Source organism: Gossypium arboreum, chromosome 5 (genome assembly GCF_025698485.1).
Source record: "Gossypium arboreum isolate Shixiya-1 chromosome 5, ASM2569848v2, whole genome shotgun sequence".
Classification (NCBI taxonomy): Eukaryota; Viridiplantae; Streptophyta; class Magnoliopsida; order Malvales; family Malvaceae; genus Gossypium; species Gossypium arboreum.
The window spans coordinates 17,859,560-17,887,401 of record NC_069074.1 but is presented as its reverse complement, the minus strand read 5'-3'; the positions used below and the strand labels follow the sequence as shown (position 1 = coordinate 17,887,401).

Below are 27,842 nucleotides of genomic sequence, written 5' to 3'. Positions count from 1 at the left end.
TAAAGTCCTTTTCTTTTCAATAAAAGAAAAAAATTATTAATAAAAATCATAAAAAACAATTAATACATGAATTTTGTACGCATTAAAATTTACAATTACAACACAATAAACTACTAAAAGATACCTACTAGGCTGAAAAATTCAAAAATTAAATAGGGTACAATTGTGAAATTGTAAGAGAATTATGCATGTGCAAATCGCTTAGAAAAATAAATGTTAGTTGCTAAGTTATTGCTAAGTTATCATCAGAGTCATCATCTTCTTAGTAATTTAGAACATAATCATATAATTTCATACTATCTTAGCTTTTTTTTTTTAAAAAAAATTTATTCCTAATTCAAATAAACTTTTGGGAAAAAATTGATCTATGTTTCCTCTCTATATCTGAATGGGTATTGAAAATATCTGTATCCATGAATATTAGCTGCTTTATACTTGTTAGATAACAAGTCCAAGCATCATGTGGAGCCACAATAAATGAGTTCAACCCCCAAAGAAAGAGCTGGCTGACCCAAAAAACATCCAAGCTTGAAAGGCATTTCAACCTAGACAAGTAGGGATGAGGCTCAAAAGCCTTACACAGGCTCTCAACCCCACAAGCCATACTCCTAGCTTCTCTCTTGTTAGCATCCCCAGTTTAGCAAAGCAAATAAGGGTTAACATCCTTAAAAGAGCGGGAGAAACTAATCGATCTGAGCGGAAGCCCGGACAATCTTGGACAGTCAAGAAAGACCTATAAATACCAAAGCCATAAAGTTGACCATGGCATCACTAATTCTATATTACTTAATAGAATCTCTTTCTATTTTCTTCAAGACTTTCACTCACGTAAATATAAGAGGTGCTGCCTCAGAGCAACCCACCTGGAATGTTGATCTAGCTCAGTCTAATAGCCCATCATAAGTCGACCTCAGCAATACTGTTTCACTTTGCTTCAAATTTTTTTGCTAAGGATTTCTAATGTAATATAAGTTCATTTATGAGCATAATTTCGGTATATGTAATTCTTTTTCATACAGAACAGATTCATGTATTTATGATTTTAGTATATATGTTTATACAAGCGGTAAAATAGTGGTTTTAAAAATCTAGTAAAGCTGTGCGGAGCTTGGCTTTACCACAGAAAAAACCTCTGGTTCCTAATCGATTAATGTGAAGTTAGTAAAGTGATTTAGATTTTGTCATGATACTGGAAATACAATAACAATATATAAATATAACGGAGTGAAGAGCTGGAGCATTTGCTGTTAGTTATCCCTGTACCTTGAATTAGGGAGATTTGCGGATGCTTTGAATTCCACTGGATTAGAGGTACCTTGTTTGGTAAACCAATATGACCATGATTTCTTTATTCACCCAAGAAATGCTTGGCATTGGCAATTTGTTAAAGCCAACATGCATATGCGTCAGAATTTTTTTTAAAGAGAATCCAAAATAGCACACAGCCCCAAATGTTTTGTTCCAGAGCTCCTCACATACGAGGAAATCTATTTACCAAGCAAATTTTATATAAAAGAAATTATGCCTTTGTTGTTGTGTATCTATGTATTTTCTAATTTTAACAACAAAATAATGAAAATTTAATTATATTTCACTCCTATTAGAGTTAAATATTTTAAAATTATATTTAACTTAATTAATAACGTATTATTTAATCTAAATAAGAGTTTATCATCAAAGTAATCAAAGATTCAAGCACCAATGGCATCATGACAAAAGGTAATGGTTTTTTACGCCTCTAATTGAGGGCAATGGCACTGTGTGAGACGTGGATTACTTATTGTAACAGGGAGGAATATCAATTTTAAAGAACTTATTGCTGGAGTTTGAGATTCTACCTAACTCCATGAATAAAACAAAGAAATCCCAACAGTTACAGAGTGCACTTTGTATGGAATTTGTTTTGACCAGTTGCTTTTTTTTAGGGGCAATATTTGTATGCGAGTAGTTGCACTTTTTTTCTCTTTTTATTTCATTCAAAACATATGATCTTTCTTGTTTTCAAGACTTGTAGCTTTATACTATCATCTTCCTCTCTCTATATGTTCAAACCAAACCAATTGATCTGACATTAAGCAGTAGCCATCTCTTTACACTCTCTTCACCAGCAACATGCTAAGTTGGTCTAGCCAATTATTTTACATCTTGAGGATAAGGTACATTCTGTGCTCTCGGTTCTTAATCTCTTTGTTTTTGTCGTTGTCCCTTGACATGTTTCATTTGCTTTACTCAGGCTAATTGGTCTTGTATGGTATTTTACAGGGTATTTTAAGGGCTTTTAATGACCTGGCCAAGCAAGAACCAAAACGTGGAGGGATAAGGGCTACACTTTTTGTCTATGATAACCATTCATTTCTTTTAATTTCTTTCTTTCCTTTCCTTCTTTACTTTAGAAATTTGCTTGTCTTGTAATGTCTTTGATTCCTATTTGTTTATGATTTTCTTGGCAGCCATGGAATGGCTGGAGAATATGGCATTTATCTCAAATGTCATAAGCCTGGTAATTTACTTTTATGCCTACATGAACTTCAGCCTAACCAAATCAGCAACCACCCTTACAAATTTCATGGGTCTTTATTTTTAGTAGCACTCTTTGGAGGGTTCATCTCTGGCACCTATTTGTCAAGGATCAAGACTTGTGTCTTGTTTGGGTCCATAGAATTGCTGGTAAGCATATATTCCCATCATGGTCACTAATTTAGAAATAGAAAAATATTATTCATGTTGAAATTCAAACTCTAAATTTAATAATATGTTACATGAATCAATTATGTTAAATCTCAAATTTAATTCTACGACATATTTTTCATCACATGCTTCAACATAACTATAAAAAAAAAATGAATATCATGATCACCAATCAGAACAATTTCTATCATCAAAACATTTATTTTTCTTTCCTTAAATAGTTGTTGTTGTCTCAACTCCATGATTTGGCTCAACAAACCATTAAAAGAAAAGCCAGCAGCGTAATAGTATTACCAAAATGAAAAAGGGTCATATGACTTTCAATATTAAATATTCATTTGTATTTCGAGGTTTACATGCCAAATTCACTAATAGCGTGCTATCGAAAAAAATAGTTAGTATGTGGAAAGCCCTCTTGGTATGGAAATGTTTGATTTAATGCTTAAATTTGCAGGGATATGCAGCCTTAACTGCACAAGCTCATTTCCACCGACTAAGACCACCCTCATGCCAAGGTCTTGCAATAAGCCAAATAACTCAATGCCAGGCCGCTGATAGCGGCCAGGCTGCGATCCTTTTCACTGGTCTATACCTCGTTGCATTTGGCGCTAGCGGGGTTAAAGCAGCTTTGCTATCATTGGGAGCTGACCAGTTCGATGAAAGGGATCCTAAACGATCAAGCTTATTTTAACTGGGTTCTTGCTTAGTTTCGCCGTTGGAGCCATAATTGTGGTGACTTTCATCGTATGGATAAGTAAAAATCAAGGGAATGGCCGTTGGATGCATGCACGACAGCTGTTTTGGTTTCCATTGTATTTTAAAGCATGGGAAAGTCATTGTAAGGTAACAATGTTCCCAAGGGAAGCCCTCTAATTTGTATTATACATGTAATTAGTTTCATAAATTATATATATATGCTTGATAAGTGATAACCAAAATATGATTTTGTTCCACTTTATTAGGTATTTGTGTTGGCTATCAAAACCCAAAAGTTTCTACAACTAGGGATAGGAGAGAATTGCACTAGGTAGTAAGTGTGCACAATAAAATTCTTCCCAAAACTGATCAATTCAGGTAACCGATTTCGATAATTTTATTGCATATATTTTGTTATAATAAGTTGTAAATTTCACTCACATTTACCATCAAATTCAAACATGCAGGTTTTAAACAGAGCAACATTAATTGAATAAACCTCAGACGATGGATCAACATCAATAAACCTTGAACCCTGAAGACTATTTACAGTAACATAAGTTAAAGAAATAAATATCATAATTCGGGTGCTTCCAATTATACTCAGCGTTGTTTTCATGAATACTTGTTTAGCCCAACTCCAAATTTTCACCATCCAACAAAGCACAACCATGGGATACCTATATCGGATTCCATGGATGTCCATGGTTGTGCTTTGTTGGATGGTGAATGTAACGCCCCAATTTTCGGGAATTCTGTGAATGTTGACAAAATTTCATGCTTTTATTTTGTCATTTGTGAGTGAAATTATGAAATAGGACCTATGTGAAAATGTTTGAAAATGCTATAGGCTAAATTGAAGTGGCCAAATAAATAGGAGTGCAAAATAGGAGGATTTGCATGACAAACCTCTCATTTTACATGAAGTGGCCAGCCATCATGTTGTTGTAGACAAAATGCACACTTGATATCCATAATTTATGGTACAAATTGATACAAATTGATAATGGGTTAGGTAAATGTTCCATGACAATGGATTAGGTAAATATTCCATGATAATGGGTTAGGTAAATGTTTCATGATAATGGGTTAGGTAAATGTTTCATGATAAGAATTACATGTCTTTTGTATTAAAGAATTAATTGGATGAAATATGAAGTTTTATTAAAAGAAAAAGGGGTGTAAAGAACAAAGTTTTGTCCATCTTTGTTCATCATAGCTGAAGGTTAGAGAAGAGAAAGGAGAGGAGAAAGCTCTTGAGTATTCGGTCATTAGGAGGAGGAAAATTGAAGGTAAGTTCTTGGTACCTTGCTTTTATTTTGAGGTTCATGAGTTCTTCTTGATTCTACCTTAACTCTTGAAGTATATTTTGATTTTTGGTTGTGTTGTGAGCATTTGGTCATGAATTAAAATGAAGGAAATGGTTGTTGTTTCATGTTCTTTTGATGAAAAATGGAAGATATGTGAAGTTGAGCCAAACAAATGAGCATGCATGTGCCCTAGATGCTAAAGGGAAATCGGCTAACATGTTGTACTTTAAAATGATGACATGGAGATTATGCTTAAGTAAAATCATAGATATGTGATGATTGATTGGTGATATACATGTTTAAATAACAAGCATGCAAGTTAGGTGTGAAAGAGTGATTTGGTAATAAATCTGCTTGGGACAGCAGCAGTAACGTGACTTTGGGAAATCACCATAAATTGTGGGAGATGAATTAGAAGCTGAATAAATTATGTAATTAAAGCTTAATGAGTCTAGTTTCAAATGAAATAAACTAGAACATATTTTGAATTCTGTACAATGATAAATTTGATTCGTAATGAAGAGTGGTCAGATTAGTCAAACAGTGAAACATGGGAAACTTTGAGAAAAATCTGGTATTTATTGGCTAAACCAAAAATTCTGAAAATTTTATGGATAGAAGATATATGAGTCTATTTTCAGGGAAAATTAACGGAACTTGATTTGGAGTTTTTTAGCTCCAGTTATAAATAATTTAGTGACTGTTGCTCAGGAAGACAGCTTGCAGTGAAATTATGATTATGTGGTAAACATTGACAAAAATTTGTTAATGAGTTGCTTATTAATTTCTTATAAGCTTACTATGATCTGTAGGTGTGGTTGGTCGAATATTGTAAGGGGTTAATCGTAGTTCATATTTGAATAGTTAGATTAGCGTGTTAGTAATCCAATTGTAGGCGGTTCGTGTGTGGATCTCACAAGATATCGTCGCAAGCAGTGTGTAACTAACACCCTCTTTCTTAGTCTGGATCGGCAAAAGTCGAAAAGCGAAATGCCGAAAACCGGTATTTTGTAGATTTGCGAGTGTCGAATGCTCGTGAGGTAAATCGATTAATGTTTTTGGTAAGCTGCAATGTTTGGACCGCAAAGTGCATGATTTACGTGCTTCGATATTTTTGGGCTTAATGGGCCAAAATTGGAATGATGGGCCAACGGCCCAATTGTAAGAACCCTCGGTAGTGATTCTGTTAGTACGTGAAAAGTAGGAATATGCATGAAAAACCCTAAAATAGATAAATTCTGAAATACCTTTAAAAGTGGAAAATTTACGCTTTTACCCTAGTAGATAAATTACCAAATACCCCAGGGTTAAATTGACCTAAATGTATGTTTGATTGTTGTTATTTACTGCATGCCATGTTGTTATTATCGATGCATGGGATTGGGATATTGACGGAGGAAATCTTGAAAGTGGCTTGTCCACGTCTTGGAGGCTTTGCCTCAATTTATGATAGCCGAGCAGCAAGGCCGCACAGAATGTGTGGAGTGTTAAATGGGTGGGTTGAGCTATCCCACATGGAGTGTATGGCTGGTACGGGTGGAGTGTAGTGGTTGGTGGGTTGAGTAGTCTCCCCAAATGGGCTTGCATATGTTATTGATGTTGCATGTATTTTGAAATGGGCCTATGGGCCATACATCATTATCTGAATAAGGGCTAAGGCCCGGTTTATTGTAATCTGAAAGGGCTCGCCCATACCATTATTACTGAATGGGCTTAGGCCCAATAGGCTTGAGCTGACTTGGGCTTTGAATGGGTTTTCCTTACACACGAGTTTCCCAAACTCACCCTTTTATTTTCATCCACGCAGAAATCCCCAACCATAGTGGGCTTGGAGTCGTGAGGGAATTTGAGTGGCCACCCGCTCGAAAGTTTGATTTTCTTCCGGTGAATTGGACATCCTTTTATTTACGTTTGAAGTTTTGGGTTTTAAATGTAATAAGGCCGCTTAATTATTTTTGATGGTTTTAATATGTATTACTAAGATAGGTAATACTTATTTTAACTGTTGAAATTGGATAGCTTTAGGCGCGTTTTCAAAAACAACAGTTGATTTCAAAATAACACGACAACAAGCAAAGCTTAGTAATGAAAGTATTTTCCAAAATTAATCACTTTTCCTAAAATGACTTAATCAAATCGGTTTCCTAGAAATATCCATGACGTTAAGGTGTGGCAATGGCGATATGCATGTCTAGGATTGGATCCGAAGGAGCTTGGTACTTTAGCAATCCGATGGACTCACCACCTCTTTTTCGATTTCCTACCTGGTGCACAGCTTCCATTCACTTTAACCCTTAATGAATTAATCTTTTGAACATTAAGTACGATTTTCTGGACTTAGAATGGAATTTTTTTTTAACGTTTTTGATGTGGCGTGCCGGATCCGGCCATAACTTCTGAGCCGGATTTGGGGTGCTACAGTGAAAGTTTGGAGTTGGGCTAAACAAGTATTCATGAAAACAGTGTTGAGTATAATTGAAAGTGTCCATAGTTGTGCTTTGTTAGATGGTGAAAGTTTGGAGTTGGGCTAAACGAGTATTAATGAAAATAGTGCTGAGTATAATTGGAAGCATCCGAATTATGATGTTTGTTTCTTCAACTTGTGTTACCGTACATAGTCTCCGAGGTCTAGGGTTTATTGATGTTGATCTATCGCTAGAGGCATATTCAATTATTGCTTTGTCTAAAAACCTGCATGTTTGAATTTGATGGTTGTAAGCAAAATTTACAACTTATTATAACAAAATATATGCATTGAGATCATTGAATCCAGTTACTTAAATTGATCAGTTACAGGAAGAATTTCATTGTGCAAGCCTACAACCTCGTATAATTTATCTCCCATCCCTAGTTGTGGAAGCTTTCGATTTCTGATAGCCACCACAAATACCTAAAAAAGTGGAGTAATCTTTTGGTTATCACTTTTAAGCGTATATCTATATATAGTTTATGAAACTAATTACCTGTATAATACGAAGGAGAGGGTTTCCCTTGGGAACATTGTTATGGTACAGTGACTTTCCCATGCTTAAAGCCACAATGGAAACCAAGACAACTATTGTGCATGCACTGAACGCCCAATTCCAAGCCTGATTTGTACTTATCTACACGATCAAAGTCACTAATCGAAATCCGATATCTTTGAAGGATCGGGATGGTGTTGGTTTTGTCAACCATTTCCATGGCGGTTTCTGAAATTGTCGAAACGCGACGCAAATCCGTGGCTTGTCAGCACGATGTGATGGATTCTCTTCAGCCTCTTCCAATGAGTGTGTTTTGGCTTGGATACGAATATGCAATATTGAGTTATGGTTATATGATTGAGTATATGCTATTTTTCGAAACCATTTTTTTTTAAAACGGCGGTGTCGACTTAATTTTGGAAACGAAAACTAAAAAACGGGAATCGCCACCAATCCTTTTTGATGAGGTATGATCGGGTCACCTCGTAAAAGTGGTTGTTTTTAATAAATGATTTGATTTATTTAAACAACGATTTTGGTCCACGAAATTCAGAAAAAAAGGGGTTCGGGAGTTGGTTACGTACGAGGAAGGATTAGCACCCTCGTAACGCCCAAAAATTGGTACCTAGTTGATTAATTAGTGTCTTAGTGTCGAAAATTTGAAAACTTGAAAGACTTTAAAATACGATCCCTCTTTTTGTAAAAACACTCGAATATTGAAGACCTTCTCGTCTCGAAATAATAAAATGTCACATCCAGTAAGTTAAGACACGACATTTTGAACTTTTGAGAATGAGCTTGCCTTTTATTTAAAATTCGTGTATTTTAACCCCTTTTTTTAAAAAATAATATTTGATTATTTAGGGTAAACGAGGAAAATCAAAACTCAATAAGTTAGGGCACGATCTCTCGAACTTCCAAATACCGAAGATCGTCTTTATTTACAAAAATCTTATCTCGAGGTGACAAGATGTGATGCCAGATAAGTTAGGGCACAACACCTCAGATCTCAAAGAGTAAGCATTTTATTCAAACTCGTATTGCAATTTTAAAAGAATATTCCGTTATTTAGGTTAAATGAGAAAAATCGAAACCCAGTAAGTTAGGGCATGACTTTCTCGAATTTCCAAATACGAAACATTGCTTTTATAAAGGAATCAATTTTGGGTCGGGTAATAATTAATGTAACATAAGTTTGTAATAAAATGAGATAATAAAGAATGCATAAACAAATACAAATTTCGGTATTGACAGGCATAACAGAATAAACATAGACGCGAATGTGAAAGATAATGATAAAAGCAAAAATAAAATAAATGAATAAAACGAATAAGCTAAAATAAAAAGAAAATAATAAATAAGCTAAAAGTATTTAAAAATAAAAAAGAACTAGTCGTAAATAAATAAAGATTATATGAAACTATTTTAAAAAGGATAGTAACAGTGATGATAATAATAATAATATGAAAAATATAACAATAGTAAAATAATGATATTAATACCTAAATATAAATATGGATATAATACCTAAAATATAATAATAACGAAAATATAAATAGATAAGTAATAAGAAAATAAATGTAGATGAAAATATAATAATAGTAATAATACAATAGTAATAGTAATTACAAAATGATAACAATAATAATAATAATAATAATAATAATAATAATAATAATAATAATAATAATAATAATAACTGTAGTAGTAATTAAAACATAATAGTAATAATAATGACAATAAATATTAGCAGTAAAAAAATAACAAAAATAGGAATAATAATGATAATAAATAAAATAATAATAATGATAGTCGTAATAATGATAATGACAATAAATAATAATAGTAAACAAATAATAATAATAGTAGGAATAATAATGATAATAATAATAATAATAATAATAATAATAATAATAATAATAATAATAATAATAATAATAGTAATGATAATAAATATAAGTAATAGTAAAATAATAAAAACATATAATAATATATATTAAATTAGTTAATTTAATACTAAAATAGTGAAAATAACAAAAAAAATGGACTAAATCAAACTTAAAAATAAAATTTTGGGGTAATTCTGGAATAAAAATAAGGCAAGGGACTGAATTGAAATACGCCAATAACAAGGAGGGACCAAAAGGGAAATTTTCCCTTTCCTTCCAAAACACACAGCATCAAGAGGGACCAATTTGAGATCGAAACAAATTTCGGGGTAAAATTAGAAATAATGAAAAATCTAATTACAAAACAATAGAAAAGCTGAAGGGTTAAAAGTGAAATTAGTCCTTTCACTTAAAAACACGAGGATCCTGAGGCGGGTCGGGTCGGCCAAAGCAAAATGACGTCGTTTTGGGTGTTTAAGGCCAGCCCCAAAATAACGTCGTTTTGAAGGCCTATAAAAGTCAGAATTTTTTAAAAATAAATCTTTCTTCATTTGTTTTTTAAAAAAAAACTCCCCCCTTAATTTTTCTCTCTGCGGGGCTGAAAGTCCGACAAGAAATCCGGCCGATCGCCGCCTTGGCCTGCTGTGCACGGCGGTCGGAACTCCAGAAAAGGTATTTTTTTAAAGAAAAATAAAGAAAATATAGAGGTATTAATATATTTGTGTAGATTCAAAAAGAAGAAAAAAAGAAAATAAAATAAAAATGAAATCACCTCTTGAGTTGTTAACTGGAATTTCGTTTTTGGTTCTCTGTTTGTTTAATATTCACTCTCTATTTTGATTTTGAAAATCTATTGTTTTTGTATTGATTCTCCAAAAGAAAGAAAAAGATGCTTACATTGTATTTTTGATGGCTTTTATAGCCTTTTTACATTATTTTTTTTATTATTTGCTGTCTTTTCTTCTTGCAGGCGGTGGAGCAAGTGGAAGAGCAGGTGGCTGACAGGCGGTGGAGCAGGTGGTCAGAAGGCTAGGGGCAGCTAGCATTAGGGATTCTAGGTTTTTTTTTTTTCTGAAAATTTTAAAGTTTTGGGCTTCTTAGGTTTGGGCTAGGGCTTTTTTTTAATTTGGTCTTATTCATTTAATTGTTGGGCCACGCAAATTGGGCTTATAACACTATTATTGTATGAACTTATTAATTTATGCATATGAATCGAGTTATGCTTATATGATTGTAAGATGCTATGATCGTATAATTTGTGTTATAAGTTTCTGTTTCGTTTTTGTAAGTTGAACTTCACTCTTTAGTTATATCTAACTTATGTTACTTTAGGTATATGTGCAAATCCTGATGTTTTAAAAAATAATTTTTAAAAATTTCATCAAATGTTTAAAATATGGTTTCGACACTAGGTTTGATCGGATGTATTAGAGTTCAAGCTAGAAAGGTTTTTAACCATCCATAAAGATTTGGATGTTGGGAGAGGTGAGTATTTCGAATTGATTCCATTTGGTTTTGGTAGAAGGGGGTATCTTTGGCCTTCAAATTGTTCACTTGACGTTGGCTAGCTTTTTATAGGCGTTTGACATCTCCACTCCGTCGAATGCGGTGATTGATATGATGGAAGAAGCATATATGATCTGAGAACGGACAGCCTGCAAACTGATTATACCAAGACCTTTGAGAAATCTGATCACATAGTCAGATTCTTGATATTTCTTAACTATTTCCAGTACACCATAACAACAAAGGTTTGAGCAAGAACAAGATGGAAGTGGTCGAAAATTCAATCAGAGATGCAATAGATGCCACCTTGAGAAAAACGTTTGCAAAGATCATTCCAGACTTCGTACGCTTTATCGATCCAGAGATGAGAAAAACGTTTGCAAAGATCATTCCAGACTTCGTACGCTTTATCGATCCAGAGAATGCTACTCATTATTGAAGAGGAATCAACCAAGAAAGCACCATGGTGTCAGCATCTCTCCCAAACAGGATATGATGGAACAGTGCTCGGTACAGTTTTAAACATAATGAACATGAAAATAATGTAACAAGGATCTTGTTTGTTTTCAAGTAGAAGTCTAGATATTGAAATATTTTTTGGGAATTAGTTGGAATGTGTTCTTATCTATTAATAGGTTTTTGGTTTACACGACCCGCTGCGGCAAACGCTTGTCAAAAAGCATTTGTAACTAATCGAATAGGCGATTTTGGTTTATTATTAGGAATCTTAGGTTTTTATTGGACAACGGGAAGTTTTGAATTTCAAGATTTGTTCGAAATATTTAATAACTTGATTTATAATAATGAGGTTTATTTTTTATTTGCCTCTTTATTATTTTCCGCTTAATTGTATAAAAATTCATTAAAATCTTGTGAAATTGTACTAATAAGATATGTCTATGGTTTATTCAAACGGGTAAACATAGAATAAAATAAATAAATTTAATAACATATTCTACATTTGATATGCAAGCTACTCTAAACAACCGCTGCTATTTTTTAATTGAAAAATTGAAAAGTCTGATTAGGTATGATTATTTTGATGAAATAATATGTTATACAATAATTAGATATAAAATAAAAATAATTAATATATCTTAAATTTTAAATTTTAAAAATAAATAATAATTCTTATAAAATAATACTTTTATTAAAATAAATAAAAAATTACTAAAAATAAGTCATAAAATGACTAAATATTATAAATTAAATTAATTTATTACTAATCCATATATTAAAACATATATAAAAATAATACTCTTATTAAACGCAGTATTATAATGTAAGGAATTAAAGAAAAATATTTATAAATAAACTTCCAACATCAAACATCAACCATAAAAATATAAAAATAAATGTGTTAAACTCCCACAAGATTAATTGGATGATGAATATAAAATAATCAAATTAATGGTATACCACTAAAACTAGTTTTGTCCGTGTTAGGCTGCCCTTTCAAAAATAAAAAAGAGAATTCAGTGTTAGGCTGCGGCAAAATTGGAACGGGTGAAACTTGACTGTGCCCCAAAGTCGTGTTAGGCTGCGGCAAGTTTGGAACGGACGAAACTTCACTGTGCCCAAAATTGTTTAGGGTAAAGTTTATAAAATAGTGATTCTAATATTAGTGTATTTTTGTTTTGGTTATCTTAGTTTAAAATTTTTAATTTTAGTCATTGATATTATCTAAAAGTTAATATTTTGGTCACTTATTCGTTAAATCACTAATGAAATATTGATTTAACTTTTTTTTATTAACATAATAATAAATTTAGTCCTCCAATGTTTATGGATTTTATCAAATTGATTCTAATTCTAAAAAATTCAACAGATTTACACCTCAACTTTACACATGATGTCAATTTAGCATTAATTTTTGAAAATTTAAAATTTAAAAAATTAAAAATATTTAAATGTTTATTTTCGATCAAATACATAAGATTTTATAAAAATACATACAAAAACATAAAAATATTTATAAATAAATAAAATTTTCAACCTGAGGTTGAAAAAGATGATAATAATCAAGAACGAGTTTGTTGTGCTTAAGGTAGGGGTCTGACTGAGATATACAAGTGGCATGAGGTCTTGGAGACCTAGTAATTAGAAGGCCATATCGACAACTCAACAACTAATTCCTAGTTGCATGGTACAAGGATGGAATATGTAAAAATCAAGGAGTTCAAAGCAAGGTTATTGGTGCTAGTGTTTGCAGATGAAAACAATACCCAACATTTGAGAAATTTGACAAAAATTAAAGAATAAGTCCAGATGCATAATAAATAAATTATTATTATTTATAAAATAAAACAAAAAAAGAGAGAAAGTTTTGAATATGGTTTATGTTTTGATTGTGGATTTTAAAAAAATATTTTATTTATAAATTTATTATTTTCATAAATCAATGTGATGTTAGAAAAAATAGAAAAATGGGTTGTTTATAATTTTTATGTATTTTTATCGAAAATAAATTTTAAATATTTTTATTTTTTAAAATTTTAAATATTTATTTTGAAATTTTAAATATTTAAAATTTTACGAATCAAGATTAAATTTGACATAATGTGTAAAGTTGAGAGTTAAATTTATTAAAATTTTTAGAATTGAGATCAAATTAATAGAATCTATAAATATTGAAAAGCTAAATTTATTATTACGGCAATGAAAAATGGGCAAGTTGGCACTCCATTAATAATTGAATAGATGAGTAGTGATCAAAATATTAAATACTGATAACATTAATGACTAAAACAAAAAATTTCAAAATTGAGTAATCAAAATAGAAATATAATAATATTTGGGTGACTATTTATAAAGTTTACCTAATTTAGAACCGACGCCATGTTTTGTACGTTTTTATAAGTTTTTTCTTTCACATCACGAGACTTCGTTCAAAAACGCTTTCTAGTTTTATCATGGAACATGCAAAAAATTGATGAGTAATTTCATTGGGTTGATGCAATTGTATTCACAAATTCCTTGCTAGCTAAAAGATATCTAAATGCTTATATAGTGAAAATATGAAAATTTTTAGGAGAAAAAAATAGAGTTAAAAAATAAAATAAAAATAATAAACTCTCCTATTTTAATTCATTTCACTTTTCTTTCCGTACACCCATTATCTCCCCATGTCGTCCTCAAACAAAAAACCACAAGAGTAAAAAAGAAATTGAAAATTATAGATTCCACTGCATGAAATATCATCCTAGTAAATACTACCAATAGTAAAAGAAGTCAAGACAAGAGTTGACTGTTGTTGTGAAAGAGAAAGGTTTCAGAAGAAACAAAATGATGAGTCCAATACAAGATGTTCAAAACATATGATCCCTTCCTGTTTGTTAGACTTATAACTTTATACTATCATCTTCCTCTCTATATATAATTATCAAATCAAACCAACTGATGAGTCACTAAGGAGTAGCCATCTTTTTACACTCTCTTTACCAGCAACATGGTAAGTTGGTCGAGCCAATTATTTTACATCTTGAGGATTAGGCACATTTTGTGCCCTCGATTCTTGCTCTCTTTGTTTTTGTCATTGTCCCTTAACATGTTTCATTTCCTTTATTCAGGCTAATCGGTCTCTTATGCTATTTTACAGGGTATTTTAAGGGCTTTTAATGGCCAGGCCAAGCAAGAACCAAAACGTGGAGGGATCAGGGCAACACTTTTTGTCTATGGTAATCATTCATTTCTTTTAATTTCTCTCTTTCATTTCCTTCTTTATTTTAGAAATTTGCTCGTCTTGTAATGTCTTTGATTCCTATTTGTTTGTGATTTTCTTGGCAGCCATGGAAGGGCTGGAGAATATGGCATTCATCTCAAATGCCGTCAGCCTGGTAACTTACTTTTATGGCTACATGAACTTCAGCCTAACTAAATCAGCAAACACCCTTACAAATTTCATGGGGACTTCATTTTTAGTAGCACTCTTTGGAGGGCTCATATCTGACACCTATTTGTCAAGGTTCAAGACTTGTGTCCTATTTGGGTGCATAGAATTGTTGGTAAGCATATTTTTTCATAATAGCCCATAATAAAAAATAATCAAAAGATTGTGCATGAAATTTAAATTCTAAATTTAAAAAATATGTTGTATAAATAAGTTATATTAAATTTAAAATTTAACCTCAAGACATGTTTTGTTCTCGTCATATTCTCCAACATTATAAAACTAGTAAAAAAAAAGTCATATAGTTGACTAAGAGCATGTTCTGTAGTGCTTAAAAAAAGTACTTTTAGAAGAAAAGCTGCGCTAAACAAGTTGTTTTTTGTTGAAATTTTTAGCTTTTCAAAAGTACTCCTGAAAATGAGAAGTTAAAATTTTTAGCTTTTCCTCTCTCAAAAGTACTTTTAATGCTTAATTACTTTTTCATCCCTCCAATAACATAATACTTTCCCTTTTTGTGTGCTTAATTACAAATGTGTTAAAATCATTAATTAAAAATAAATTTTTAAAAATATATTTAATGGTTATATTTAAATATTTAAAATATAGTTTATATACTCTAATTAATTTTATAAATAATTAATATTTATTGCTTAAAATATTTAAAATTTATATTTCATATATTAAAATATTAACAACAAGTTATAATATTTTTTTATATTTTTACTAAAATATAATAATATTAAACAATTTAAATATTATTTAAGTGCATATTTGTTACTTGATAATAACATATCTAAAATGAACATTTTATTCCTCAAAAGCACTTTTTGACAGCAATGCTAAATATTCAAATTTTACATTAAACTTTCAAAAGTACTTCTCAACAATACTTTTCTACAACACTTTTCAAAAGCATTGTCAAACTAGCCCTAAATCAAAACTATCATCATTTTTAATATTAAATATTCATTTGTAGTTCGAGGTTTAGGTACCAAATTCATTAAATTGTGTGATATTGGAAAAAAAATCAAGTTAATACTTGAAAAGTAAGAAACAAAACTTAATTATTCGAAAAGAATTTTAAATTTAATCCTCTTGGTATGGAAATGTAGGATTTAATGCTTAAATTTGCAGGGATATGCAGCCTTAACAGTACAAGCTCATTTCCACCAACTAAGACCACCCCCATGCCAGGGTCTTGCAATAAGCCAAACTACTCAATGTCAGGCCGCTGACAGCGGCCAGGCTGCGATCCTTTTCACTGGTCTATACCTCGTTGGATTTGGCACTAGTGGGGTTAAAGCAGCTTTGCCATCATTGGGAGCTGACCAATTCGAGGAAAGGGATTCGAAACGATCAAGCTTTTTCAACTGGTTCTTGCTTAGTTTCACCGTTGGAGCCATAATTGGGGTGACTTTCATCGTGTGGATAAGCACAAATCAGGGTTGGGACTGGGCGTTCGGTTTATGCACGGCAGCTGTTTTGGTTTCCATTATGGTTTTAAGCATGGGAAAGTCACTATATCGTAACAATGTTCCCAAAGGAAGCCCTCTCCTTCGTATCATACAGGTAATTAGTTTCAAAAACTATATATAGATATACACTTCATAAGTGATAATTAAAACAATACTTTATTCTGTTTTATTAGGTATTTGTGGTGGCTATCAGAAACCGAAAGCTTCCACAACCAGGGATAGAAGATGAATTACACGAGGTTGCACGTGTGCATAATGAAATTCTTCCCAGAACTGAACAATTCAGGTAACCAATTTTGATGATTTTAGTGCATATATTTTACTATAATAAGTAAATTTCGCCTATATTTACCATCAAATTCGAACGTACAGATTTTTAGACAGAGCGGCAATTAAACATAGCTCCAACAATGGATCAACATCAATAAACCTTAGACCCTGGAGAATATGTACAGTAACACAAGTTGAAGAAACAAAGATCATCATTCGGATGCTTCCAATTATACTTAGTACTGTTTTTATGAATACATGTTTAGCTCAACTCCAAACTTTTACCGTCCAACAAAGCACAACCATGAATACTCATGTCCTTGGTATCAAAATGCCTGGTTCCTCCATCCCGGTTATTCCCCTAGTGTTCATGTTCATTTTTATCCCCATATATGACTGTGTTTTCGTACCTATTGCTCGCAAAATAACTGGAATCCCAACCGGAATCCGGTACCTTCAAAGGATCGGAGTTGGGTTGGTTTTGTCAGCCATTTCCATGGCGGTTGCCGGAATTGTCGAAACGAGACGCAAATCCGTGGCTCGTGAGCATGGCATGGTGGATTCTCTTCAGCCTCTTCCAATGAATGTGCTTTGGCTTGGATACCAATATTCAATATTTGGGTTGGCTGATATGTTCACATTTGTGGGCCTCATACAATTCTTCTACGAAGAGAGCTCGGCAGGGATGAAATCATTGGGCACGGCCATTTCGTGGTGCTCATCGGCTTTTGGTTACTACTTGAGCTCGGTGGTGGTAGATGTGGTGAATAAGGTGAGTGGGGGATGGTTGGATAATAACAATCTGAACAGAGACAAACTCGACTATTTTTACTGGTTATTGGCAGGGATGAGTGTGGTGAATTTTGGTGTGTATTTGGTTTGCGCGTCATGGTATAGGTATAAGAAGGTCGAAGTAATCTACAAAGAAAAAAATCATGCTGAGGGAAAGCAAGTTGAGATGTTAAATGCAGTTTAGTAGCACCAGCTTATAGTTGTATTTTCTACTCTTATCCACCTGTATTTTTCTATTCTCTGTGTACTTTTTACTATCAATTTTCGAAGTTTGTGGTTGCCCTTTCTTATTATGCCATTTTTAATATTTAAACCTATATCTCTTCTTAAAAGTATAAGTATAATATGTATTTTGAAAAAGGAAAAAATCTTGAAAATCAAAATAGAATCAATGAAAATTGTTTGTGTGTTCTGTAAATTGTTATTATTTAAATAACAATATATTAATTAAAATTATTGATGAATCAATATTTAAATTGTAATTTTATTATATACTTATTAATAATAATATATTAAATTATTTTATATTTTTATTAAAATATGTAAATTATATAATAAAGATGTTAACAATAAATAGTAAATATTATTGCCTTGTATTAGTATTTAAAATGTTTATTAAAAATTTAGAATATAAGATACTAGTTTTAGAAAAAAAACTGAAGTTTTAAAATAAAAATCGAATAGTTAGATGATTATTTTGCAAATTTTTCATAATTTGGTGACCAAAAAGAAATTTACTAATAATTAAGTAACTACTCGTGTAGTTTAGCCTATAGTATCATTTGTGTGAGAGAGATTTGGAGTTGTAGATGGGTTGGATGGGCCATTGTATGGTGTTTCTCAAGTTAGGCGAATTTAAAATATGAAATTTAATTTTACTTGAGTTTATTTATTTGTAAATGATTAAAGTTTTTCATTTTCATTTTTTAATAAAATAATCCTAATTTAAATTAATATTTGATAATCTTATATTTTTATTAAAATTCTAAATATGGAAATTGAACATATTTTTTAATGTTTATATTGTAGTATTATATATTATTCTATAGTTATTTTTATATGATATGATACGATAAAATATATTATGATATTAAAAGCAAGTTGTGCCAAGCTTAGGCTTTAAAATTTAAAGTCCAAGTCTAACCAATATTTTAAATGGGTCTAATCATCTAGTCCTAACTCATTTTTCCTACTTAAGTATTTTTTTACCTAAACCCTCTAAAAGATGAGGTTGGGCTTTAGGTTTAGAAAAGTAAATATACTTCTATGTGAAAAAATTTTACCATAAAAAGGGACAACACAGACAAAAGAACATGATGGAACATAACAACAATGTGAGCATTTAGTTACACCATGTTTAGGATCTTGCCTACCCATGTAACCCATCTCATCGTTCTAGGGCTTTATTATAAAACCATTTACCTTGGAGAATTTAAATGCCTTCGTCTCCAAGGAAATCAAGTGGCTCATAATTAATCCATATTGTTGCCTACAATGGCTTCCCTATATGGAGATTAATTATCATTCTCCACCCTAAAAGAATGTGAGAGAAAATTTCAATCTCTGAAACAGGATAAGTGATCCCTTCCCCCGCCCGATTGCATTAAAATATGCTACCGGCACTATAAAACTATGTTCATTATCAAATATATTTATGTAATCTTCACCAAATTAGTGGGTATTTTAAAAGATATATGTTACTAAAAACGGCAACCCTAGCTAGGTTTAGGGTTTCCAGCTGGTACATTTTTCCTATTATGAAATTCAAGAAGAAGCCCTTCCAGAAGACCAAAACCTGTTGAATTATTGAAGGTATAGAAAACATAATATTAGAGTAAAATACCTAAAAAATGGGGTTGAAAAGGAAGTGGTGGCCAGCACATGTAGAGATGATAAATTTGTAGTAAGTATTCATTTATTCCTAGTTCTGCAATCTGCACCCAAGTGTTGGGGATAATATTTTTATAGTAAATATACATTCAAAACCTTGATTCACGATCAAGAATAATAAGCGGCGGGAAACAATGGGTAGTAATTTAAATGTCAAAAATGATGATTGGAGGGTTACAATTTAACAAATGAAACAAGTACACAGCAAAGTACTAAGAAAGTCTTAAAAAAAAAAAAAGAGGGTGGTGGGGATTGGATCCAGATTCGCGGCTATTAGAATATCTCCCTGTATCTTCCATCGAGTCAAACTAATAAGGTGAAGTTTAGTTTACTCATGAGAGACTGAGATCAGGTAAGTGCTGAGATTTGGGAGAGGGAACACAACAGAAGCCAGAAAATTATTTTTTTTTTCCGTTTCCTACGTACATCTAGCTGCCCCTTGTTTCCTTGTTGTTCATCTTCTTAAGATTTACTAATTATTAGAAAATTTTGATTAGTTTATATGGAAAAAGAAAAAAACAAGTGATAATAATTAGTGTCTGCAATGATGGATGTAGTCTGTAGAGGCTCTGATTAAAGGTTTTGAACCAACTTGAATTTTAAAATTTGATAGTTTATGCAAGGAAAGAAGGGTTGTTCATACGAGAGGGAAGGAAAGGCTGGATAAATGTACTTTACGTATATATATATATATATATTCATAGGGGTTTGATGTGTCATGTCCCTCTAGACAGACACTGACCCACAACCAGCGTTCTCTTTCTGTATTTCTCTTTTGCATCCTCAAAGAAAGAAGAAATTACAAGCTCTCAGAACAAAATGGTAAATGTCTCTCGTTCTTCATGAACTGAAAGCATCCGCCATCCTTTTTTTTTTAATCATATTTTTTTGCTAATAACCATCACTTTCTTTCTTGTGACACTGCCAACAGGAAATCAGTAGAGATGGTGATAATAAACAGTTATCAAGGCAGGACAAAAGAGTAGGAGGAACTAAAGCTGCACTTTTCGTCTACGGTAATTAACCATGATATGCCCTAACCTTCATGAAATAATTTGCTTATTATTAACTCGATTGTGAGAATTGATTGATGTGTATATGCAGGGATGGAAGGGCTGGAGAACATGGCGTTTATTGCAAGTGCAGTGAGCCTGGTGACATACTTGATGGGGTATATGAACTTTGGGTTGACCAAATCTGTAAACACAGTTACAAACTTCATGGGAACATCATTCATTCTAGCACTCTTAGGAGGAGTCATTGCTGATACATATTTGACAAGATTTACCACCTGTGTCCTGTTTGGATTCCTGGAATTGTTGGTACGTTATTGTTCATCCTTACTCTCTTACATGGAAATTGGAATCACCCCCATTAATATTATATGATTAACCCCATTCTCCTGTTTCTCAAACGAAACTGATCACTTGCCGCAAATCAAAGCTTCATACCATTTCAACTGTCTGTTTGAAGTCCAATTCCGAGGGCTTTTTGGCCTAGAAAATAAAAGAAGAAAAATTCCAAATATATAAAAAGTAGATAGAATTAAAACAAATTTTTAACTTCAAAATTATTATTAAATTATTCAAGAATTAGCGTTTTATAACAATCATAAATTTTACTGTATATCCAAATTTATGGCTTATTTATATGATATATATAAAATAGTTATTTCATGATCATGAAGATAAGTTTCAAACAAGAACTAAATTATATATGTTTTATGATATTAAATGAAACTGGCAAAGGTAAAATTTTATCGTTTCTACAATCAGCTCTAAAATACTTTTCATATATACGAGTTTGAGAGGGTTTTTTTTAGGTAAATTACACAACTGGTCACCCAACTTTGATTTGGGCGCGTATCAAAAATAAAAAAAAGTTTGTAATATAGGCACTTTCGTTACATACTTTTATCATATTAGTCACCCGTAATTAATTTGTCATTATATACATTCATTTTATTAACTTAACTTTAGTAATTTTTTAGAGGGAATTGAGTTATTCAATTGTTGATGAGATGAAAACTAACATTTTCACATATAAGTCAATTCCATGTAAAAACTCAAAATTTTCCTCCAAAAACCCAAGTAATTTTCTATAAAGCCACATGTTTTTCACTTTTATTGAAAAAACTAAAATTAATTCTAAAAAAAAAAAGAAACTAGAAAGACAAAATGGTTTTTCCCTATACAAATCAAGGTTTTTAGAACCGAACAGGTGGTTGGATTGGACAGACTACCAAGTCGCTAATCCGGTCAATTCGATTAAGTAAATTATTAAAAAAATTCATAAAAAAAATTGGTTTAATCTATTCAATGTTACACACTATCATAAACTATTCTGGCATATATTTCTAAACTCTACTTACACTACAATTCAGTCCTAAAATCAACTAAATCATAACTCTTATACCAATAAATGTAACACGTTCATTTCTAGGTCTTACACAAGCTTATAAAGCTCTTTTGCTAAGCTGAGTATGAAGCAAGATCAAAGTGTAAAGTTTTTAAAAGTTTAGGACCGATGCCACAACCTTAAGATTCCTTGTCATGACGTCACTCACTGCCGAACAACATCACGACTTCAAAGACCTCTCGTCGCAAAATTGCCCCTATTTTTAAGTAATGTCAGTTCATTCCGAACATGTTTTCATCCCATCTTCAACAAAAATAAGGTCATTTAGCTAAACCAATTAACAACCAAATAAATTGATCAATCAACCATTCAATACCTTACCAACTAATTATTCACATTTAGCTATATACATGAGTATTACATCTAAACCTACCAAAATGCATTCAATTTCCAACTCAACACAATCATCTTACCAATTGAAAACCACCAATTTAAGAGATTGGCATTAATAAGTCAAAACATATACTAAATTACACAACATACTTATCATGAACCTTACCATTCCTACAACATTGTTTAGTTTACTCAATTCAAATGGCCTAAATGATAGTTTAACATACCAAACCATTCAAAGGTCAATTAATCATTCATACATTATCAAGCTTAACCAAAATATGTATTATTAGTTTATATACCAAAATATACATCCAACATTAAATCTCATTATAAGCACATGATGCCATCCACTTCAAAATAACCACAAGCATACTAGGACCCATATGTGCATGCTGCATAGCCTAGACTCAAAATGAACATATAATTATCATCTTTAAATAGTGTGTGCTTCCTAGTTGATCAGACTCGGCAATTCCAGGAGGTGCAAATCTACAAGGAAGTAAACAACTAAGGTAAGCATCTGGAATGCTTAGTAAATTCAAATTGAAACTAAAACATACCTCGATTATTAAGGCATAATTAACTAATCTATTTGGCAACCAACTTAACTATCCTTTGGCACATTATGACATATCTATAAATATATCAACATCATCAATCAAAAGCATTAGTTATATTCTAGAATCATAAGAAATATCAAAAATTAAACAAATTCATGTAACCAGTCATATATCAAGTATCATCAGATACCCTTTCATTTCTGTTCCATAATTTAATTTTCATTTTCAATCAACTGAATATCACCCGATGGAACTATAGTAAAACAAACTCGAATACACGGGAGCATGTTGTACACGCAAGCTGCCATTATAACAAAAATGCTCACACAAGCTGGCATTATATCGAAGTTACCAGTTCGGGCTAAACCTTCGATATGTATAACCCGAGAATCTGCAACAAATGCTAGATCTCACAATAACATGCATAATCCCTAATTAAACACGCATATAACCCTAATGACATGCCATACGTATCCTAACCTTTTACTAAGTTCACTTGGGCATCATTTCCATATAATTGTCAACACCAATTTTTGTATGTAATTTAATTTCTCATTTCCGAGTCATATAATTAATCAATATTCACATTTACATCCTGAACCAATTCCATGTAGCTAATATTTATGACTTTACAATTCAGTCCATTTTGAGACATGTGTGTCAAATTCACTAATTCTACTCAATTCTAATATATAAGTAAAAATTCAAGTTTCATTCGTATATAAAATAAAATAGAGGGGTAAGTTTCATATGAACTTACCTGTTCAAAACACATAAAGTGGATACTATAGGGACTTAATCCGCAATTTTAGCTTTTCCCCTATCGACTCCACTTCGATCTAATTCTCGATCTAAACAATTATTTTATAACATTAATCAATGCCAAATATCTCCATTTTGTGTTATGATATGCATGAACCTATATAACTTGGTTTTTCAATATCCCTAATTTTTTCATTTTATTCAATTTAGTCCTTAAACTCAGGATAGTCATAACTTTCAATTTCAAACCTCAAATTAAAATCTAATTTCAATATTATCATTAGGGACCTTAACTTTCAATTTTTAACATAATTTTATAATAAGTTTTACAGTTATTCAATTTGATCCTTAATGCAATGAAGTTAATAAACAAGCTAAAGTAACTTTACAATCTAGTCCTTTTTATATTCTAAGCTCAAAATCTATCAATTTCAAGCCTAATTCTTCAAGAAATCAATAATGACAACTTCCACAAATTTTAACAGTTTTACAAATTGTACATGTGCTAGCTAAATCAGTCTCCCATGACTCCAAATTTATAAAAATTACAAGAAAAAGACTTGGAATCAATTTAATATTGATGGTCGAATGTGATTGAAGCAACAAACCCTTTTCTCCTTTGTTTTCTTAGGTTTGGACAGTAGAGAGGAAGAAAGTGGTGACAAAACTCAACTATCTTGCCCTTTTATACTATGCTTGGATGTTAATTAACTTGGTTTAATTAAGTTAATCATGTTTTAACCAGATTAATTAATCATTAATCAAGAATTAGTGGAATCTTCTGTCATCTTCCACTATTTCCTATTACAAAATGGATTTATTATCATTTTATACATTTTTCTAATTGCTATTTAAGTCCCCAAGCCTCTTGACAATTAAAGCTCTATAACGATTAAAATTTTATAATTTAGTCCTTGGACCTTAATTAACTATTAATTCGACTAAATTTCTTGAACAAACTTTAATACATTTTTATATTACCCTTTTAAATATTAATGTTTAACATTTACAAACTCAGTTTACGAAAATGGGGTTCCAAAATTGCATTTTTCAGTACCATTAAAAATTGGGTCATTACATTCAACTAGTCCAAACTGGTTTCTAGGTCAGTTGGTTTGATGCCTTTCTCCAAACCAAGAACTTAGTTGATTCTTGATTCAACAAATCGATTCAATCTAGTTCAAACAACCCTAGTAAAAATCCAAGTTTTCCTATAAAAATCAGATAATTTCCTGTAAAACCCCAAGTTTTTCCTTCTTACTTTAAAAATTAAAGTTAATTCTAAAAATGAAATGAAAAAAATAACCTACTTTTTTCTGTAAAAATTCAAGTTTTTCTACAAAACTTAGGTAGTTTCCTATAAAATGTCATGTTTTTCCTTTTTCTTTTACTAGGAAAAAACTAAAATTAATTCTAAAAAGAAAAATAAAAGAAATAAAAAAGATAACATGGTTTTTCTAACTCAAAATTTTCATTATAAAAACTCAAGTTTTCCTTAATTGAAAGAAAAAAAAACTAAAACGAGTTCTTAAAAAAGGAAATTAAAGAGATAAAGTGAGTGACCAAAATAAAAACTTATAAAAATTTGGTGACTAAAATGAGTGTATGTTATGACAAATTAGCGGCTGGTGACTAAAATTATAAAATTATGCAACGACAATGACCAAAATGTTAAAATATGAAATTTTATGATTAAATGATCAACTATGTAATTTACTTTTTTTAATGTATTATCATTTTGCTCTTACGTGTTAGAACTCGAGGAAAAGAGAGGTCAATCCTTGTTACTATGGGAAATTAGATTAATTGCTTGAATTATATAATTAATAAAGCTTATGAATGGTGGGATGATTGGCGTGATGATTTTTTCTTTCATTTACTGTATATATATCACACACACACACATATATATATATTTAAAACACTACTATGTATATATGATGCTTTCATGGAAGATATAATGCTAGAAAAGAAGATGATTATGATTTTAAAACACCCAAAATAGATTAAATTATCTTTATTAACATGAGCATTCCATGAGCAGCTTGCTCCACATGCTACATCTCACGCAAACATAGCATTAGGTCAGGATTCCATGTCACAACAAATGCACATTTTGACAATGGCTATATATAGATGATCAATCAATTTCTAGAACGTTGATAGTTAAAGCCATGGTTTATTTAGAATTATATATATATATATATATTAGCTTGTCTTGATATAAATAATTCAATAATTAAAATCATCTTATCTGACAAAACTTGACATGATGCTTTTGAATATTAAGGGATATGCCCTATTGACAGTACAAGCACATTTCGATCAACTGAGGCCAACTCCTTGCACAGATATTTCAAAACAATGCGAGGCTGCAAATACTGGCCAAGCAGCAATTCTTTACACAGGTCTATACTTGATAGCGCTAGGAACCAGTGGGGTTAAGGCGGCTTTGCCACTATTGGGAGCTGACCAGTTCGACAGCAAGGACCCTAAAGAGGCTGTGCAACTTTCAAGCTTTTTCAATTGGTTCATGTTTAGCCTGACGGGTGGATCTATAGTTGGAGTCACTTTCGTAGTGTGGATAAGTTCTAAAAAAGGTTGGGACTGGGGTTTTGGAGTGTGCACCATAGTAGTCTTGTTTGCAATTGTGTTGGTTTGCATTGGCAAGCCATTTTATAGGGATAATGCACTTAAAGGAAGCCCCATAATTCGAATCCTACGGGTAAGTCTATTTCTAATTTTCCATCATAATAAATAGTAGTAATTTTATTTTCCAAGTGAATCATGGCCTCTATTTTGCTATTTGAAGGTACTTACTGCATCCATCTGCAACCGATACCTTCCAATACCAAGAAAGGAAGATGAACTTTATGAGGTTTATGACAAAGGAACACAAAATGAAACTCTTCAGAGAACCAATCAGTTTAGGTACACATTTTATAATTTAGCATGTTTCATTCGTTGAAAAACTAGCCTTAACCTGAATAGATTAACAAAATATACAGATTCTTAGATCGAGCAGCAGTTCATGATTTGACCACTTGGGGTACATCAGCAGCAATGACTCCAGGACCTTGGAGGCTTAGTACGGTGACCCAAGTTGAAGAAACCAAGATCTTGCTGCGCATGCTTCCCATCGTATTCAGCACAGTTTTCATAAATACTTGTTTGGCTCAACTCCAAACATTCTCCATACAACAAAGCATGACATTGGACACTCATATATTTGGTTTTGAAATCCCTGCTTCCTCCCTTCCTGTCATTCCCCTAGGATTCAACCTCATTTTCATTCCGATTTATGAACGCATTTTCGTTCCACTAGCCCGAAGAATAACAGGAATTTCAACAGGAATCCGGCATCTTCAGCGGATTGGAGTTGGATTGGTGCTTTCAACAATTTCCATGGCAATTTCTGGTGTGATGGAAAACAAACGTAAATCTGTGGCTGTTAAGCACAACATGGTAGATTCTAATGAGCCACTGCCAATGAGTGTGTTTTGGCTTGGATTCCAATTTGCCGTGTTTGGGTTGTCTGATATGTTCACATTGGTAGGGCTGCTAGAGTTCTACCATGCGGAGAGCTCAGCAGGAATGAAAGGAACAAGCACAGCCCTCTCCTGGTTTTCACTAGCATTTGGGTATTTTATAAGCTCGATAGTGGTGGAGGTGGTAAACAAGGCCAGCGGGGGTTGGTTGGCTTCAAACAACCTCAACAGAGACCAATTGAACTACTTCTATTGGTTATTATCAGGGTTAAGTGCTGTTAACTTCGTCATTTATTTGGTGTGTGCATCTTGGTACAAGTACAAGAACGTGAAGGAAACGAAACAAGAAGAAATTTCTATTCATGGTTTTGCTGCTAATTAAGGTCTCAAGAGGCTACTACTTAAAGATTTTACCATCAATGATATTGATGTAATAATAAGTGAATCACATGAATAAGATCTATATTGTAATACCTCGAAAATTTTTATAGTCCTTAATATAGTAAAATAAGGAAATAAAGTGACAAAAGGGAAATTTTGAGTTATGTCAACATTGGGAAGTATATTATGATATATTAATTTAAGAAAGGACTAAATCGTAAAAGTGAGAAAATTTTTGTTACACAAGAGTAAATAATCAAAATTTGAGGGGTTAAAACATAAATATGAAAAAGTTAAAGGACCAATAGTGTAAATATTTTAAGGCTGAAATGATCTAGAAACTAAGAAAAATGGATGAATTAGGACCAAATTGAATAAGTGAAAAATTGTGAGGGACTAAATATAATTATACAAAATTAAATGATGACTCAAGGATGGAATTTTAAAAGATCATAAAGGGCAAAATGGTCAATTAGAAGGAGAGAGAAATCTAAAAAGCAATGATGATGTGAAGATATTTTAGATTAAT

General features: G+C 31.8%; 2 protein-coding genes and 1 pseudogene across 2 annotated transcripts; all 3 read left to right on the top strand.

The window, feature by feature from the left end:
• Positions 1-559: 559 nt before the first annotated feature.
• On the top strand, positions 560-11,491 carry LOC108450941 (protein NRT1/ PTR FAMILY 4.6-like; annotated as a pseudogene).
• Positions 11,492-14,386: 2,895 nt separating this feature from the next.
• LOC108473331 (protein NRT1/ PTR FAMILY 4.5-like) lies at positions 14,387-17,795 on the top strand. Its single transcript, XM_017774822.2, has 6 exons — positions 14,387-14,503; positions 14,651-14,729; positions 14,839-15,056; positions 16,076-16,510; positions 16,590-16,702; positions 16,789-17,795. Exons 1-6 carry the CDS (start codon positions 14,501-14,503, stop codon positions 17,660-17,662), a joined length of 1,722 nt encoding a protein of 573 aa, XP_017630311.1. The 5' UTR covers positions 14,387-14,500; the 3' UTR covers positions 17,663-17,795.
• A 2,677-nt stretch (positions 17,796-20,472) lies between these two features.
• LOC108471485 (protein NRT1/ PTR FAMILY 4.6-like) lies at positions 20,473-27,436 on the top strand. The gene is made up of 4 exons (XM_017773098.2): positions 20,473-20,690; positions 25,735-26,169; positions 26,257-26,375; positions 26,453-27,436. Exons 1-4 carry the CDS (start codon positions 20,475-20,477, stop codon positions 27,312-27,314), a joined length of 1,632 nt encoding a protein of 543 aa, XP_017628587.1. The 5' UTR covers positions 20,473-20,474; the 3' UTR covers positions 27,315-27,436.
• The last annotated feature ends 406 nt before the right edge of the window (positions 27,437-27,842 follow it).